General features: G+C 39.1%; 2 protein-coding genes across 3 annotated transcripts in view; both read left to right on the forward strand.

Moving 5' to 3' along the window:
* The first annotated feature begins 5,115 nt into the window (after window positions 1-5,115).
* Window positions 5,116-10,760, forward strand: LOC140576997 (uncharacterized). 2 transcript variants are annotated; one of them, XM_072696750.1, is made up of 6 exons: window positions 5,116-5,539; window positions 5,821-6,102; window positions 6,773-7,164; window positions 7,423-7,583; window positions 8,333-8,465; window positions 8,552-10,760. In XM_072696750.1, exons 2-6 carry the CDS (start codon window positions 5,847-5,849, stop codon window positions 8,726-8,728), a joined length of 1,119 nt encoding a protein of 372 aa, XP_072552851.1. In that variant the 5' UTR covers window positions 5,116-5,539; window positions 5,821-5,846; the 3' UTR covers window positions 8,729-10,760. The 2 variants fall into 2 exon arrangements, with proteins under 2 accessions (XP_072552851.1, XP_072552850.1); XM_072696749.1 differs by having other exon boundaries at window positions 5,116-5,347.
* A 6,969-nt stretch (window positions 10,761-17,729) lies between these two features.
* The window catches only part of lrrc23 (leucine rich repeat containing 23), a 5,054-nt gene continuing 3,333 nt past the window's right edge, over window positions 17,730-19,450 (forward strand). Inside the window, exon 1 of the mRNA XM_072696966.1 lies at window positions 17,730-18,093. Coding sequence (XP_072553067.1) covers window positions 17,995-18,093 — 99 coding nt within the window. The 5' untranslated portion in view covers window positions 17,730-17,994. The remainder of the gene's footprint in view (window positions 18,094-19,450) is intronic.

The following is a 19,450-nucleotide window of genomic DNA, read 5'->3' on the forward strand; positions in this document are numbered from 1 at the left end:
TTGATCGGCAGAAGAAATGACCATTAAGCAAAGTGCCTGAAAGTATCCAGCAACCTTGTCTAAACTCGACAAGCAGCAACTGTCCACAGGAGAGTGAGACTGGAGTGAGTGGAACATGTGATTTCACCTGGCCCTTCTATACTAGGCCTTGAGTGGCTTCACCGTTTGCATATAAAGGTCATATTAAAAGGGTGACAAAATACATGCAAAAGTGTGGGCACCCCTGTTACTGTTACAGTAAATAGCAAAGCAAGTCAAAAATCTATCATTTCCTAAAGGCAGTAAATCTAAGACAACTACTGTTTCAAAATAAAAGGGAAAGGGCCTGAAGCAAAAGTTTGGGCACCCTGCATTGTCAGTACTCAGTAACGCCTCCTTTAGCAAGTATGACAGCAAATGCTGTTTGCTATCCTTCAATTCCTCTTTTCGTCCATTCTTCCTGGCAAAGGGTTTTTGGTCCTATGGGATTCTTGCTCCTTTGAAGTCTATCCACAGATGTTCGTTAGGTTCAGGTTGGGGGACTGTGAGGGCCATGGACAAATCTCCAGCTCCAGAGATGTTTTTTTTCCTGCTGTAGAAGCCATCTTCTTTTCATCTTTTTTTTTTTTTACAGGTAATATGATGTCCACTTCAAGAATATGCTGATATTTAATTGACTGAATCCTTTCTTCTCTCTACGAGTGAAATGTTCCCTGTGCCACTGGCTGCCACGCAACCCTCAAGGCTTAATTATTCCACCCACATGTTGGAGAGGTGTTCTTTTCATGACATTCTCTACCTCTTTTGTTTTCCAAACATAGATTTGCTAATAGCAGCCAGAAGGCTAATATTTCAACTCCAGTCCTTTAGACTTCACAAGAGTTGTAGTTTCCGCACTGCATCCTTTGTGTAGATGCGATTTAAAAAATGTCTGAGGCTGAATTCTGGTTTTCTTCTGATGACTGGTCGTATATCCATGAAGGTCATGTTCGTGCAGGTGTAGAACAGTGCAACACCAATCCAGTGTCTGCCTTCTGAGGGTCTTTTGCACTCAAGCAAATCTTTTAATTTACCTTTCAAGTAATCCTATGAGCTGTCTGTTAAAGAGTCTCGGTCTTCCAGACCTCAACTTGAGCTCCACTGTTCCTGTTGACTGTAATTTCATGATTGCTTTACAAACTGAGGGAATGGCTACCTAAAAACACTGAGGTATCTTTTAATAGTCTTCTCTAGGTTCAGCTATTTCTATGTTCAGAGTGCTAGGCAGCTGCTTAGAGGAGCCTATATGGCTGCTGATTTGTTCTTTGCAAAGGGTTTTTGGTCCTATGGGACTCATACCCATATCCATTTTTTTTGCAAGGTGTTCCTTTACCTTTTGGCTGTTGTAAATCCTACAAACATAAAAAATAATGATCTCATTTTGCTTAAATTCTTCAACTCTTCTACTACTTTATGCCTTTGTTGTTGTATGTTGTCAAAATGCAGTCGCCCTCTTTTTCCCACAAGCACACCTGCTTTCAACTGTGTGAGAACCTTTGAGAAATAGCTTTACAAGCTTATTGCACCACACAAGTAAAAATGCCCTGTAATCTCAGCCTCTCGCTTAAAAGACATGTTCTGAGAGGCAGAGAGAGAGAGAGAGAGAGAGAGAGAGAGATAGAGAGAGGAATGATAACAAGAAAGGATGGGAAGTGAGTCGAGAGCAACACGGGGAGAGAGAGAGATAATCGTCCAGACTGTAAGTGAAGCTCTGCAGATCAAGAGTTCAGTCAGTGAGAGACATGAAGGTAATCTGTGAGAGGTAAATAAGAATCAAATCAATGGGGGGGAGGGGCATTCATATCTGTTTCATAGCAACAAAGAAAATAACAAAGCAAATCAATATGTATCAATAAATAGTTTGCACCCCCCTGGTGCACCCTGGTGAATTTTCGACTGCATTTTTATTATCTATGGCAAACAACAAATGGCGGTAATATATATATATATATATATATATATATATAATATAAAAATATATATTTATTACTCAATATTGTGTATATTTATTATTTTGCAGTCAAATTAGCTCTCTATAGCTCTATAGCTACAGACAGAATTCAAACAAAGAGGCACTTTGAAAAAATTAATAGGTTAAATCATTGAACGATTTCAATATAAAATAATATGTAACAAAAAAAATTATTTGTTAATTTCTAATCAAATTACATAATATTTTAGTCACTAAAGGTTTTGGGAAACAATCGGTAATACCTGTATTAGCGGCATACTGGTTTAAAGTATATGGCATGAAAATAGATGATTTTCGCAGATTAATTTATAATGAAAATAATCATTAGCTAGATATAAAATAGCAAAAAGGCAGCTATCTTATTAATTCTTTTAATTATCAAAAAGCAGACTTTTTACATTATAAAATGGATAAAAATGTTTTATCTGTAATAAAGCATTTGTTCAATCACAACATCTTCTGTTTTCATTCCTTTAAGGGTGACTGTATCTGATTATGATAATAATAATAATAATAATAAGAAGAAGAAGAAGAAGACTTTTGTTATTTGGACACAGACACTTGTCTGGCGTGCGTTTTCCCAAAACCTTTGTAACGCAAAGCACTTTGTTAACTTTTAAGAATGTTTATTAATGACTTTTCTCTTAGGATTATTGTTTAGGTGGTAAAGGGTTTACCCAAAGACCAAGCCTCTGTTTATAGACGCAAAGCACCTCATGAACCTGGCTTTCACTTCACTCACTCACATTTAGCAGTCTAAAAACACTCCATAAGGCAGCGCTGCTAGCAGTTGAATAGCTTTCAGCATTGTATTCTTGTTATTAACATGTTATGACACATACTGCAGTTTCAGTCTTTGCTTCACGCTTACTCGAGTGTTGTGAGCAGCACATTTGTATGTCTGCATATATTAGAATATTAATTTATAGTTTAACACAATAGGTGGATCAGCTGGGTTTTTTTTATTTTAGCAGCCTGTGAAAGCCTATTTAGGACCTTTTCAACTTTTTCTCGGAGTCTCGGAGCGGGAAAGGTAACACTCCTGCACTTACGGGAGATAAAAGGCAGAGAGGATGGAGATTAAACCCAGCTACAGTGTACCATGTTTCAGAAAGCTGCTCTTTCCTCTCTGATGACTGTTTATACTCACCTCAGCCCTGTCATCTGCTTTAGTGCCCTGCTATTAGCGCTGACTGGGAACTGCTCCTCCACAGCTGGCTGTCTGCCTGCTCCGTACAAAGACCTGACATACACTACAGTATATGGACAAAATATGTATATATAAATATTGGGACACAATATTGCTCATCCAACAAATAGATTATCCTGCTTTTGTTGGAGTAACTGTCTCTACTGTCTAGGGAAGGTTTTCTACTAGATTTTGGAGAATAAGAGCCCTAGTGAGGTCAGGAGGTACATCCTAAAAGTATTGGATGGGGCACCACCATTGGAGCTCCACCACAATGTTTATTTGCTCCAGAGAGTCCCATTCTATTGGCAATACTTGGTCTACAGAGACTAGATCAGCTTTGTTTGTGTGCGCATTTGCACATCTGTGTCAGCAATGGGTGCAACTTAAAGTAGCTAAATACATGTGTTAGAAGGGGTGTCCACAAACATTTGGACATATAGTGTCATTTCACACTGTAAAATCTCTTCCAACAGTAAATGCTCCAGGGAGTCACGAGCTGTAATGCAGTCTTTTACTGCTCCCCTTTGGAGAAAAGAGGATATTGCACATTGAGGTAGAAAAACATGACTGCAAGGCTTTTAAATGGCCATATCCTTGGTTGTGGTTTCATGTATCACAAAAAGTATAAATACAATTTTCCAATCCTCTATTTTTTATGTTTAACAGGCTGTTTTTATGGTGCTTTTAATGCTGATATGTAAAAAAAAACTCTGATTAGAATGGACCTATATAAAAAGGCAGTCCAGACTACAACACTCCTTATAACATCATTGTGAAAGGGTGGATATAAACTGTTACAGTCATGTGGAAAAACAAAGTCAAAAAATCCAACGAAAGCCGTGAGCTGTCAACCGCGCACCGTGCAGCTTGATATTCGCCATGTCAGTGTGTCTTTGCAATTGCACCGATGGGAAAAGTATGCCTTGTGTGGCTCGAAAGAAAAACAAAAGGCATGTATTAAGATCTGTAAATTGTAAACCTTTGTAAAACTGGGATAAATTGAAATGCAAGTTTATTGTAAGGAAAAAGCTACAGCATTTATTACTACATAAAATCAGCTGCAGCACATCATCTGCAGAGGATCAGAACGTCACTAGAAAGGATTTTGGAGAAGCCGGTCTTATTTAGTCTGGAAGGATGTGGATCTCAGAACAATTAACAACATGGCCAGGTAAGGCCTCACATTTTACCACCAAAGCTAACAAGTATACAGCTGCTGGTCATAAACTTAGAATATCATGAAAAAGTTGATTTATTTCAGTAATTCCATTCAAAGAGTGAAACTTGTATATTATATTCATTCATTACACACAGACAGATATATTTCAAGCGTTTATTTATTTTTTATTTTAATTCATTTAAAACCTCAAATTCAGTATATTTAAATTTAATATAAAAATGTATATTAAAAAAATAATTTTATGTATGTGCTGCCGAGAGGAGATGTAGGTTGTGTCTCCCTGCTTAAACATTATTGTAAAGGGTGGTATATAAAAAAAAAAATACCGTGGCTTTAACATGTGTGTGAAAATCGGCAGCATTAGCAGCCTGCCGGCAGCCGGCCTCGCCCAGCGTCGCTACCACGGCGTTAGCATCACTACTACGTTAGTGACCGGTGTAGGATGAGGAACTATGTATGCCATTTTATTTACTCTCCAGAATCTTCTTCTGGAGTTATTATTATATGTAATGTAGATAAAAGCAAATTCATGGTAAACTGGAAAACAAAAAGCGTTTCTTTTGGTTCTGTTTTGCTTTTAGCTAAATCATTTTTTTAAAAACATTGTGGCCATTAATAGTCTGCGTATTATTATATAAATTTTTTTTTAAGTCTTTTTTGTCGTCGTTTGAGGACTAGGAATAGTACTGGAGTAAATGAAGTATTTGGTTTATGCCCAGTATCTCCTGACGCTGAGCCAAACGGAAGGCGATGGTCGGCGAGCTGAGGCAGCCTGTGAGCGGCGCTCTCTGCAGTCAGCTCGGCCAGTTCACCCAGTTCACCCCTCCGAGTCTGACAGGGATGGGGAAGTTGTGCAAAAATGCCACACCGTCGCCGCTGAAGCCGGCAGAGACATCTAGCTAAATGATTATTATTATGATTATTATTTTTTTAAATATAATAATCACAGCGACCGTACATGTCATTCAGGCAGTTAGAAAGCGAGGTGTGTGTGTGTGTGTGTGTGACTGATGTGAGGTGGTAGCTATGATGTTTATATAGGATGTCATTAGTGTTTGTTTTCTGTCTTAAATAGCAACGGGGCTAACTTAGCTAGCTAGCATTAGCTAGTCCCAATTGCTATGGTGTGGCAGCTGCTGTTAGCGGATTCGCCTCAGCGGGAATGACAAGTGGTCAGGTTGGTGGAGCCCTCGTTGTTTAGCTACATCTTTAAAATCAGTAGATGGGCATCTTCACACTTCACTGGCAGGTGTAGCGATAATCTGCTGCTAAAGCTAGCTGGCTAACTAGCTATGTGTTGTCCAGTAAAGTTTAGCTAGCTACCTCAGTCTCGTAGCTTAGTAATCTTTGGCTAGCTTGTGCTAGCTGTCCTTTTCAGCATTACTCCAAACGACTGTTTAATAAAGGATACGGGCCGCTTGTTTGATTTAATACGTGATACACTTTTAACCCCAACAGCGGGGGGAAATACTTGTGGCATCACAATGTCTGCCAATCCTGGTGAAATACCACAGACCACCAACAGCGATTACACCAACAGAGGGTGTGAAACACGCTCCGGCATGGCTAATCCTCCAGCTCCCTCAGTTCCAAAGTTGCCATCAGTCAGGAAGAAGAAAGCAGTGCTGCACTTCGACCTCAACAACACCATCCTGGTTTCTGATGCTGTTACAAAACAAGGAACGGTTGCTGCTCTTGAATACTTTCTGTCCACGGTGACTTGGGGACGGATGGCAAAAGGTAAGAAAAGAGCCCTGTTTTGATCCAGAACCAACCATTCAGCACCACTAACACTAGCTACCTGAGCTCACCAGTCAAAAGCAGTCAAAACCCTCATCACCGTGACCCAGAATCTAGTGCAGTGGTCTCAGTCCCTGCTTCTGAAGTCCCTGCCTTTCTGCAGACTTTGGATCCACCCCTGATCCAACGATTTACTGCCTGCAGAAGTCCTTGATTGTCTGAATGGGGTGTGTAAGCAACCTGCAGGAAGGTAGCTAGCTGGCTCTCCAGGAGGAGGGGTGGAGACCACTAGATAATTTAGTGGGGTGTCTACTAGAGGAGTAGAGTCTGTAGAGAGAATTTGTACAGCAAAAGAGAAACGGGGCACATTCCCTAATTAGATTATGCTTTGCTGAAATTTGTGCAGGAGATGCTGTTTTTTGTGTATCCCTAAAAAAAATGATGAAAAGGTAAGTCAGAATTTCTCACGTTGTAGTGGTCCGTGTTCTGCAGTTACTGAAGATGCTCAGAAAAGCTAATTATGATGCATTTAACCTTTGCCATGTTTCCGAGCCCTACCAAAGAACCATTGGTTGAGCAGGTGTCTGCAAACCTTTGGACATATAATGCATCATATGTCAAAAGATTACTTCCATAGACACCACATTTTCCTGTTCCTGTTCCTTTCCAGGAAAATGGGAGTGGATGTGTGAGACTCCATCACTTCTTCCACCCTGCGAGGGTGCTGTGACGTACTACTCTCACTTTGGTAGAGTAGCAGGCTTCACCACTGGGCCGGGCAAGCGATTCCGAAAAGTCCTTGAGGAGCATCTTGAGCTCTTGCAGTGGCCTGCCCACCTGCAGCCAGACAAGGAGCTCTCCGTGAGAGGAGAAGATGGTAAGCTATACCACTGGATTCTTCCCTCCTTCTTCCAGCTGCTACAGGACCTGGCTTCCCAGGGGTTGGAATTTTCCATCGTGTTCCGCACATTTGGCACGGACCTGCCTCGTGTCCTGAAGGTTGTTCAGCAAGCCCTTGAGCAAGGGACCCACCCACTCTTCCCTGACCTACCAGCTCTAAAGGTATTCCTTTGTGACTGTATTTTAATTGGGATGCTTAATAGAGTTATTTAACTTTTTATTTAGATGTATTACCTTTTGTTGTTTTGTTTTCTTCACCTATTTCTGATATTTTGCAATGGTAGACAACAAACAAGTAGATTAATGTCTAAACACTGGGGGGGCTCTCATTACACACTCTGTATTCCAGACATTCTATACACAGTACACACAATATCGGCATTTTAAGAATTCCACTTCTAATTAATCATTCTGCCCTAGTTAAGCGTGAAAGCAACAGCAGGCCGGATCAGGTGCAGCAACAAGGGTGCAGTTCTGACTTGTGGGGAGGAGCGTGTGTCCGCACGAGATGGGGAGCGGAGCTTGTATCAGTACATGAGCTCTTCACAAGGACTGAGTGGCTTCCAAGATCACTTTGACTGGTGAGCATCCAACCAAAGGCTTTGAGAAGTCATTCTGTTCTTAAAGTGACACTTCATTGAAAATTGAAAATTTTTGCTGTCCAGGGTTGCTGAAAAGGGGTGGAGGTTTTCATAACCTCAAGCAAATCTGATGTTTCAAGATTGCAACATATTTTTGTCAGTTTTTATATGTGGCAGTCTGTTATGACAAAAATTATTTATTTGAGATTACTTAACCCTTAAAGATTAAACTTAAAGACATTTTGTCTTTAAGACATTTTAAAGACATTATTTAGGCATGCAGTTTGCAGTGTTAATTGGTGGGGTCTAAAGCTCAATTTGCCCTACGTTAGCTTTGTAGCTGTGTAAAAATCCAGTCACAAAGCACCTTGATCGGTTAGCTTTATTTGGATTAAAGGTAAAACTGTGCAAGTAGTGGGGCAAAAGAAATCAATCAGGATGGACCTCATGTTAAATCACACAAGTAATGTGTTAAGGTCATGTAAAAACCTTTAATCTCTTCATTTCTGGCAGTGGCACTTTCTGATATAATTTTGACATAATCTGACAGTGTTTTTTAATACCGTGTCACCATTTCATGAGGCTTCGACCAATAGAAATGCCTATACACATAGGACACATATCATTTTTATTAACAGTTAAGGACGTTGTTTCCTACTGCTGTAAAGTTGCCTTTTTTGTGTGTGGCAATGATGAAATGCGAGAGTTTCTAGTGAAAGGCTGGTCATAATTAACTTTGTTTACAATAGGTGGGCACGAAACACATACTCCATTTTGGGAGGAAAACCACTGTGGATTGACCCTTTTGACTCCACAGTCCAGCACATTTTTATCGACGACAACATTCGGCAAAATGATGAAGACACTATTGTACATCCTAAGGTGCGTGGAAAAGAAAGTGTAATTTCCTCACTGATAGCCAAAGCTTCTATCAGAGAATCAACTGTGCATGCCTTCCTTTCCTCTAGGTGTTTTTGGATCCAGAGGGTTCAGCGACCCGAACAGCCTCTACTTCAGAACTGTATGACCTGTGTCTGATTCAGAATGACCTCCTCAGAGCCATTTCTGACCCCACCTACTTCACCCAGCGCATACACATCTGCATGGAGAACTATGAGAGGAATCTTCAGCAGGGATTGAGCTAGATTTCACAAGTATAGCTTTGTCTGTCTGCTTATTCTCCAGAATTGTTGCCTGGGAAAAAGGTACAAGAAACAGCTTTGTGGTCATATGACCACATCCATGATCCAAAAACAGCAACTCTTATGACCATTACCCTTATATTCCATTACTTGAATATGCAGTCTCCTGCACCAAACCTTGATTGTTTTGGGGCATATTGTAACAGAAAAGCTCTGTAGCACACTGGATCTCTTGAAGAGAGGTTGTGTTCATAACCACTCCAGGATTTTTTGCAGCACTGATTGGAGCTCTGTGAGGTGTTGGCAGCTTTGAGGGTTAAAGATTCAAATGATGTTTAGCCATTCTGAGTTTAATGCTATCATGCCTAAGCAACCTATGTTGCAGATTAGTGGATAGACAGGAGACTAGGTAGAGAGATGAAGGATGTTTCTATAGTCATAATAAGTTATGCAGTATTTAGAATAGAGACGGACAGTATGGCAAAACAATACTTTTTAAGATACATATGTTGAGATTAAGCTTTTTAATGTTTGATCCAAAATAATTTTTTTAAATCAACAGTACATACAAATAAGTAGGACCAATTATGCTCCTGTGAATCCTCTCTTTAGGATTCAAATTCTCAGCAGTGGGCAACTTTTAACAGCTGTGGTATGAAGCATGCTGTTGATCTGTGTTGATTGTGGGCAAATTGTTCCTTTTTTCAGAATTTCAGCAGAAAACATTAACATTCAAAACATTAAACCATTCAAATTCAGTAAAACATTCAAATTCAGAGTGGTTTAGTAAAAAAAAACCCTATTCTAAAAAAATATAAGTGAAAATTGTGCACAGCAGTGCTTTTAAAAGTTACCTTATATACAATGATTACCTAAAATAGTAAATCCTCTGCCTTGTTTTTGCCCTACATGTTAATGCGTTCATTGCACAGCAGTACACACTGTACAGCGAAATAGTACACAAGGAACAGATGTTTTACAGATTAACCACTATCTTACAATTCTCAACAGTGTGGATGACCTTGATTGAATTATATATACATTTTAAAAACTTGGTGCCAAAGGTAAAACCCAGCTCAACTTTGTCTAAATTTTGGAAGGATGGATTTTATTAAAGACTAATTGGTTGAGCACTATGAGAACTATGGGGAAGAAGGGAGTAACACCCCTCTTATCATGTCTGTGCTATTACTTGATTCCCTTTCCCTAATTTGCCCTGTAGTGACGTGGTCTATTCATAGCTGCCTGGCAACTGAAGTTAACAAACCATCTAATAACTGAACCATCACTTGGAATCCACATCAAGTTAGCAGAATAGCGTTTTGTACTGGCATTATCTGCAGCAGTAAAAGCTCCTAGTTTAGCTGTATAAGAGAAAACTGTCGAGAGGTTTCTCTGTACATCGCTGTTCTCAGGGTTTGTGGTGTTAACATTAGTATTAATGAGTATTTTTGTAGGATTATCAAATTATATTTTACATTTTAGATTCCTGTGTGGATTGTCATACTTGAATTTCTGGAGGTTTTACCAAGGAAGTGAAAATGTTACACTTTTCAGAATGTATTTCTTATTTGTGCTTTACACAGCAATTGAAACTGCTGTTGTTGACATTTAGAGGAATATTGCTCAGATTGTGATCATTTGTGGTACCGAAAAGATGTTGCACACTGAATTTCAGATCAGGCCACAAAGTTGTATTGGTGTATAAAATATACAGTATTTTATTAATATACTAGAATTGCTGAAGACGGAATACACTGTACTGTTTATATACTGCATACTCCCCATGTTATACTGTTTATTGCCCCTGTTTGAAGAGAATATAACATTGTTCTGTTTTAAAACAGTAAAACTGCTTCATGGAAATGAGCAGTATATAGTTTTACTACTGAAAACTGACGCTGCGTCATTGTTGACGCTGGGTATTTATTTTTGGAGGTTGTAATAGGGTTATGTGAAATATTTAATGACTTTTTTAGGTATTTTTGTTTTGCTTTTCTTTGCAACTGAACTGAATAAATGCTCCAGTGTTTTTCCTGGGTATCATTAGATTAAGAATTCTTTGTCTTCTAGTAAGGGGTGTACTGATTTGGAGAAATCTGAGAAAGACACGGGTCAGAAATGCATAGTTGCCATAGTCTGGCAACTATGTTTAATAGCATATTAGCATTTTTAAATTAGAGTTCATTAAAAGACTTTTATGACATGTATGTACACACACACAGACACACACAGGCATGAAATAAGCTGGTTTGTGTATTCAGGTGAAACGTTTTAGCTAAAACTAATAAGGCTAATAACTAACCCTACTTAACACAAAAGGATATGCTGTTTGGGCCACAAGTCTGTTATACCCACTTTTAGTGCTTTAAATGAATCCATTAGCAGCTTTGGTGGCCCTGCCCAAACAGTGAACCAAGACAGGCCGGATGTATGATGAGAGATCTGCATAAATTATTAACTCTTAAATATTAATGGGTCATGTGGTCATGAAGGGGACTGCTCCTTACCAGCCATAATTACTAATGCTGTACTCAACAGCTCACTGCTTCAAGTTAAGGAACAATGACAATGTTTTCACTTCTGTCTTTGTGGGCTGGATAATTGGTCAGGGAAACTCCAGCTGGAATCTTTTTTTGAACAGCATTTACACCATTTTTAGTGAATTGGCTCACATCAGCCATTAACAGTATAATTGATTTCTACCATTAAATGCCAATGACCTGATTCAACCCAGAACTGGTAGGTGCTAGTAAATAGTTGGGACCTGTATGTTGGGGCCTCAGTTTTTTTTTTTTTTATAATTTTATTTATAGATTTTCATTGAAAGACAAAGTTACAAGAAACAAGCCCTTACAATCCCACCCCACCCCCCCAAAGCAATTACATAAAACAAAATATAAAAGTGTATATAAAGTGCACCTGTACAGAAACATAAACTATACATCATCTGTGTCTATGAATAACTCAGCCACAAGCATGTATCTATAGTTAATTATATACACACAGAATTATACAAAGGATACGAGGAGGGAAAAGAGAAAAAAAAAAAAAAGAAAAAAGGGACCTACACACGTGAGAAATAAACACTTTATCTGCCCTGTATTATTCTTAACTGGGGACTATACAAATTTGTTCATATCTTAGACTAGTTAAACTACCCTAAAACTTGTTGGCCATATATATGAATAAGACAGTTGCAGCAGGGTGTATCAAACTAAAGATATACTATCCACAAATTCTACAAAAGGAGCCCAGGTTTTAATAAATTTAGCTCGGTTACCAGTCCGATTATACCTCATCTTCTTCAGTGGGATCATTGCCAGTACTTCTCTGACCCATTGTTTGAAAGAGGGGGGTTTCACTGATTTCCACTCCCGGAGAATCAGTCTCCGGGCCATCAGTGTGGCAAATGCCATAGCGTTTGACTGGAGGGCAGTGAACTGTTCCCCCAATGGAGACACCCCAAAAACCGCAATTGTGGGGTTAGGATCCACTGTCCGACCACATATATAGGAGACTGCTTCAAAGATCTTCTCCCAAAAAACTGTTAGTAAGTTGCATGACCAGAACATATGACCTAAAGTAGCTGGACTGTAATGGCATCTTGGACACCCTGGATTAATTCCAGGAAAGATTATGGCTAGTTTTGCATTTGAATAATGTAGTCTATGAATAATTTTTAAATTGAATAAGTCCGTGTCTAATGCAGAGGGAGGTGGTATGTATACGGTTCAAACTATGTTGCCAGATCTCCTCAGAAAGCACAATTTCCAAGTCCTCCTCCCATGCTTGTTTCATGACCTCACTAGTAGGGGGACTAATGTCCTGGATTGACTGGTAGATTCTTGATATGGCCCCTTTACCGTATGGATCTAATTCCAAAATTAAGTCTACTGCATTTTTGGGTGGTATGGAAGGGAATGGGAGGTGTTTTTTTGCAAAACTACGCACCTGAAGGTATCTGAAAAAATGATTCTTAGGGATATTGTGGTTACTCTGCAATGCATCAAAGGAGGCAAATGTGCCTTCCATATATAAGTCATTAAAAAATACAAGACCGTTTCTGTGCCATACTTTAAAAGCAGTATCTGTTTGAGAAGGGGGGAACAAGTGGTTGTCTATTAATGGAAAGAAAACAATTGCTTGGTTAAAATGAAAGTGTTTTCTAAATTGAAACCATATTTTAAGAGAATTCCTAATAATCGGGCTCAAATTTTGAAAGCATAGGCCAGCAGGCAAGGCACAACTAAGCAGGGAGACAGGTGAAAGCCGTGGATTGGAAGCAAGTTCCATGGTAGCCCATATTGGGCCTTGGTTATGTTCCCGCACTGACAACCAGTAATTCAACTTAGAGATGTTAGCAGCCCAGTAATAGAATAGAAAATTAGGCAAACCTAACCCCCCTTTGCATTTCGCCCTCTCCAGGTAGTTCCTTTTAATGCGTGGAGGGGAGTTACTCCAGATAAATGTAGTGATGTAGCTATTCAGAGTGTTGAACCAAGACTTGGTTAACAGAATCGGAATCATCTGAAATAGATACAAAAATTGCGGAAGTACTGTCATTTTAACTATATTTACTCGGCCTGCCAGTGTAATGGGAAGCCGTGACCATCTTTGCAAATCTTGTTTAGTACGTTCTAAAAGTTTTTTAAAATTGTGGTCATAAAGGCCTTCATACGATTGTGTGACGTTGACACCCAAATAGGTGAAAAAGTGGCGTTCTAATTTAAAAGGGAATTTGCTGTAGTCAATGGATGCTGCTTGCTGGTTTATGGGAAAAAGTAAACTTTTTGAAAAATTTAATTTATAGCCTGATAGTCTTCCAAATTGTTGTAATATGTCTATGAGCCTGGGAATAGATTCTAGTGGGTCAGATATGAACAATAGAAGATCATCGGCATATAACGATACTTTGTGTATTGTTTGGTTCCTACTGACACCTACTATGTCCCTCTGGTTTCTCAATGCTATAGCCAATGGTTCAATTGCAAGGTCGAACAAAAATGGGGAAAGGCCACAACCCTGACGAGTCCCTCTATGGAGTGGAAAATATTCTGATCTAGTAGAATTTGTACGAACAGTAGCTGTTGGAGTAGAATACAGGATTTTAACCCATGTGGTGAAAGATGGGCCAAACCTGAATTTATCTATCACTGTAAACAAATAGTTCCATTCGACCCGGTCGAAGGCTTTCTCTGCGTCCAGAGAAAGTATCACTTCTGGCTGATGAGATATATGGGGAGAATGGAGTATGTTAAGCAATCGTCGCATATTGTAGAACGATTGCCTACCTAGGATGAAGCCTGTTTGGTCAGGGTCAACTATCTTGGGTATTATAGTTTCAAGACGGCGAGACAGTACCTTAGTAAGGATTTTGTAGTCACAGCATAAAAGACTAATAGGACGATATGAGCTGCAATCTAGTGGATCTTTGTCTTTCTTTGGTATGACTATGATCGTCGCTTGAGTCATTGAAGGAGGCAAACTCTTTATTGTAGTTATCTCCTTAAACAATGTGGTGAGAAAGGGTGCCAGTTTGGAAGAAAAAGCTCTGTAAAATTCTATGGGGAAGCCGTCAGGTCCAGGCGCCCTTCCACTCTGCATGAAGCTTATTGCTTGTAGGATTTCTTCCTCTGTTATGGGTGCATCCAACATACCTTGATCATTCTACATTAATCCTTGGGACTTCTAGACCATCAAGGAATGTTTCGATGTCTATTGTGTTGGTAGACTGTGATGTGTAAAGTTTAGTATAATACGACCTGAATTGATCGTTAAGGGGCCTCAGTTTTAAGGAAATATTAACCGTAATTGAAAACTATGGATAGTAGGAAACGCTTTGGTGGACTTTGAGGCATGCTTGGGATAATTGTCCCATTGGAAGGCCCAGTGACGCCCAAGCTTCAGCTTCCTCAAGGATTTTCTCCTAGGATTTCTTGATACTGATTGAATCCATCTTGCCCTCCATGTGCTGCAGGTTTCCAGTGGCAGAGGAAGCAAAGCAGCCCTTTTCCCTCTTCCCCCTCTTATCCCAAGCATTTTGTTTCATTGCTCCACAGAACAGAACCCCAATACCTCTGTGGCCTATTCATGGTTTTAAGCAGGTAGGAACCGACCTTTCTCGTGCATTTGGGTCAGTAGAAGTGTACGAGCTTGAAGACATTCAGTGTTTAGCAAGCACTTTACTGTGCAAACTGCAGGTTTTACAGGAATCCATCTTTACAGTCATTTCAACATGTCTAATAATAATAATAATAATAATAATAATAAGAGCCTCTAAACAACATTTTGATGACATAAAAGCCTTACTTCTGGGTCCTTTAGCAGACCCAGAACCCACAACCTTGCAACCTATAGTCCAGCACTTTAACCAATGAGCAACCACTGCCTACCAAGCTTAAAAATAGGCATAAAGGGTTCCTCAAGCAATGGCTGCAAAGCAGGCATCCTGCTTGCCCTGGACACGCTCAAGTGTTCGGGGGTGTAAAAACAGCACACATACTCTTGCAGCCCCCCAAACCCCCCAGGAACTCAAGAGTGTTACTTATTAGGGGTTTAATGCACCGAACATGCTGGAGCTCGCCGGCCTTCTTCTCATTATTTATGACTTCCAAAGACTGCCTTGAGACACTGAATGTTGATGTGCACGATGGTGTGCTGGTTGCTTTAGGGGCCAGCAGCTTAATGTTGTGCCGGTCAATAATGTGCTTGTGCTGGTAAGTGTGCTGCCGACTTTAGGATTTGCAGTGTGGTGTGCCAACTCTTTTAACTCTTTTAAGCTGAGCCAAACTGATTGTGACTCCTCTCCAAAAAAAAAAAAAAAATTAAAAACATCTCTGGTGTTTTTCCTCATAGTAATCATATCTTATATGACCTAAACATCTGGAACTCGATATTTGCATTTTGTTGAGTCTGTGTATGGTTCTGGACATGCACATGAACTTGATAGGTACTGTGGGGAAAATAAGTATTCAATACACTGCTGAAGTTTTCCCACTTACAAAGAATGGAGAGGTCTGTAATTGTTAGAGACAACTGTGAGAGACAGTCTTAAAAAAAATCCAGAAAATCACATTGTATGATTTTGAAATAATTTGCATTTTATTGCATTAAATAAGTATTTAATCGCCAATCAACCAGCAAAAGTTCTGGCTCTCATAGACCTGTTAGTATTTCTTTAATAAGAAGCCCTCCTATTTAGCACTCATTACCCGTGTTAACTGCACCTGTTTGAACTCGTTACATGTACAAAATACACCTGTCCACACACTCCAACCTCTCCACCATTGCCAAGACCAAAGAGCTGTCTAAGGACACCAGGGACTTAAATGTAGACCTGCACACGGCTGGGATGGGCTACAGGACAATAGGCAAGCAGCTTGGTAAAAATAATGTGATTTTCAGGATTCTTTTAGATTCTGTCTCCAGTTGTGTATCTACAATAGTATCTACAATAAAAATTACAGACCTCTCCATTCTTTGTAGGTGTGGAAAATGCAAAATACTTATTTTCCCAACTGTCTATCACAGCATGGGGGAAAACAGTGAGGCCATCACCGGGAAAACCCAGAGCTTGCAAGAAGAGAGGGAAATCATGTGAATCTGAATATAAACATGCACATAAATACAAGATGTCTGATTGTAGAGAAGATTCCCTGAAATCAGTTTTGCCTTCAGTAAACTATCATGGAACTTTCAACACATAACCATCATTTTTACTGTAGGATAATGAACTTAGAACATGTTAACTTGGAAAGAAACTGGAACCTTAAGGTTAGGCTAACTCACCCTAGTTAATCTTAACTATTAATCTGAGCCTGCTGGCTGAACTAGTCTGAGACCAGAGTAGAAAGTCCAGAGTACTTTCTTATTTCATAGAAGGCTTAACTTATTTGTTTGTCTGATTTTACCCCATTATACTTATTATAACATAAGCCTAGTGTTTTACACACCACACTCTTTTATAACTCGTGTGGATCAGGAGACCTCATGTGTTTACATATTATGAAGTCCCTCCTTTCTTCAGTAGGGGCCTTAGAGGAATGGTTTCTGTAACTGCGAATTGTTCATTAATGCAGTAATTCCTTGTGCATAGTTTTTTCTATAACACGTTATCTTAGAATGAAACTGGAACCTTACATATAAGACATTAAATTGATAAAAACCACGTACAAAGAATTAAAAACACCAATTAAATATATATTTACAAATTTATAATCATCTGTTGTTTATAATAAAAAAAAGGTGACACCATACTTTACTTTACTTACTAATTATGTAAATTAATAATATGTTGTTCAAAATAACTTCAAATATTATCACTTAAAACAGTTACAGTTATGCTGACAGCAAAGTTGTTTGTCCAGCATAAGCATATATATATATATATATATATATATATATATATATATATATATATATATATATATATATATATAAATGGATACTTACTCCTCCCTCTTGTCTGATGTCTGTCACTCTCTCAGAGCGTGCTGAAAGTCATGACATGATTGTGATTGGATTATCAGGATCCAATCAGTAACCAGCATTACTGACATCATTCAGTTACATCATATTTATTAGTTTAGAGTAACAGAATTATGTCATGTCCATTGGAATGGACATAGAGTCCGAAGGGGGTTAGATGTTCCGGTGTAAGTACCGGCCAATATCGGGAAACACCAGTTTTTGCTGTGTTCACACTGTAAGTTTGTAATAATAAGGATGTTTACATAAAAAGCAGGTGTCGTGTTTCCCCCCCAATTAGCTAATTTGGCTTCAATAATGGCATAAATGGTTATTTTCTAACCGTGGACCCTGTAACCTTTTCCTGCGGAGGGTGTAGCCTTCGTAGGGTGTAGGGCATAGGGCATAGGTAAGGATCACTCTTCAAAGGAGCGCGATGAGGGTCTTCCGGTGAGAGAGAACTTCTGTTACCGTGGTAACGACTGTACACATTAGGAGCGGTACGCTGAACGTTATTCCAATGAACTGCAGCAGCTACAAAGAACTGTGGATAATAATATATAATACCTGACTGATAATAATAACAATAGTTAATAATAGTAGTTCATATTACCTCTGAGTAAGTCGTTTAGTAGACTATGAGCTTGCTGTAGCTAGTTTAAGTTGTGCTAATGCTAGCTAGATAGCTACTAGCTACCTTTTGCTGGCGAACTCGACAGTTAACTGTAAGTGAACAGCTAGCTGGTTATGTGTTGAGCTGTTTTTGCTACCTAGCGAAATCATAAAGCCACTAGAAAAAGATGTCACTAACTGATGAAGACGAGCTGTTGCACGGTGATTCTGAAGAAGAGGGGCAGAAGGAAGACGTTCAAGAGGATGAAACGCCTGAACAGGATCAGGTAACGTTACATAATGATGGCGGTCATTAATCAGTCATGTTGAGACAATTAAAAAGAAAGCACTTAGATAGCTAGAATCACAGAAACGATGTGATGCCAGCACACCAATTAATTAATAGACCAGTTCCCAGAGGAAAGGGAGCTAGCGATATTCTAAGAATTGAACAGACCTGAACTGCCCTGATGTTGGACACTGCCTAACGAGGGACACCTAAGCTGTATTCGGTGTGGGTCTTTCTCAAATAACTGTGGGTTAACACAGGCTGTGATGGCATGGGATCAAACTTACAAAAAATGTCCCACATTAGGCTAACTCACTCTAGTTAATCTTAACTATTAATCTGAGCCTGCTGGCTGAACTAGTCTGAGACCAGAGTAGAAAGTCCAGAGTACTTTCTTATTTCATAGAAGGCTTAACTTATTTGTTTGTCTGATTTTACCCCATTATACTTATTATAACATAAGCCTAGTGTTTTACACACCACACTCTTTTATAACTCGTGTGGATCAGGAGACCTCCTGTGTTTACATATTATTAAGTCCCTCCTTTCTTCAGTAGAGGTCTTAGAGGAATGGCTTCGGTAACTGCTGATCGTTCATTAATGCAGTCATTTCATGTGCATAGTTTCGATGGAGTTTCTTCTATATTGATAAACAGGGGTGTCACAAAATATTTATTAGATAAGGGTCTAAGCTTTTACTTGGGGGTGGTGCGAAATACTCCTCCATGGTAAATAAAAAGCCTACAAAATAGAAGTCAAATGAAAAATCATATAAAAATATGACTATTTGATGAAGTTGGCACACACTAGATTGGTCTCTTTAACTTAAGGTGCTGATGATTTATGACAAATGCCAGTGACATCAATACAATAGACACGGATTAGCTAAAGGTACTGAATTCAAGTAGTGTCTTCTTCTCTCTCTTAGACAGATTACAGGTCCTACAAGCTTCTTCAAATACACAGACTGTAGAATGGTACATGACCAGACTTGCTCTTTCAGCCCGGTTATTCTCCTTTAGCTTCTTTAACATCCTGGCCTTTACTGTATTTAGCAACATACTCTTTTTTATTCTTATTATTAAACCCAGATTTACAAGATTGTTTGGTTAAACTGGCAAACTGGCCTTCTGAGCTGCTGCCTCTCCTAAAAGAAATTTTGTAAATCCATCTACAGATCGAGAAACGGATTGAGATACGATTCAGAATCAGAATCTCTTTATTTTGCCAAGTACGTTACACATACAAGGAATTTTACTTGGTGAGATCAACACAAGTATGACATGAAGCAAAAAGACTGTTAACAAGTATTACACTAAGAGAGAAAATATACTAAACAATAAATAGAATAAAGA

Source organism: Salminus brasiliensis, chromosome 14 (assembly GCF_030463535.1).
Source record: "Salminus brasiliensis chromosome 14, fSalBra1.hap2, whole genome shotgun sequence".
Taxonomy (NCBI): Eukaryota; Metazoa; Chordata; class Actinopteri; order Characiformes; family Bryconidae; genus Salminus; species Salminus brasiliensis.

Coding starts and splice junctions, on each gene's coding strand:
- LOC140576997 (XM_072696749.1), top strand. CDS start 5,266: ATGATTATTATTATGATTATTATTTTTTTAAATATAATAATCACAGCG. Junction 5,348..5,820: donor TCAGGCAGTTAGAAAGCGAG/GTGTGTGTGTGT, acceptor TAACCCCAACAG/CGGGGGGAAATACTTGTGGC. Junction 7,584..8,332: donor TTCCAAGATCACTTTGACTG/GTGAGCATCCAA, acceptor TGTTTACAATAG/GTGGGCACGAAACACATACT.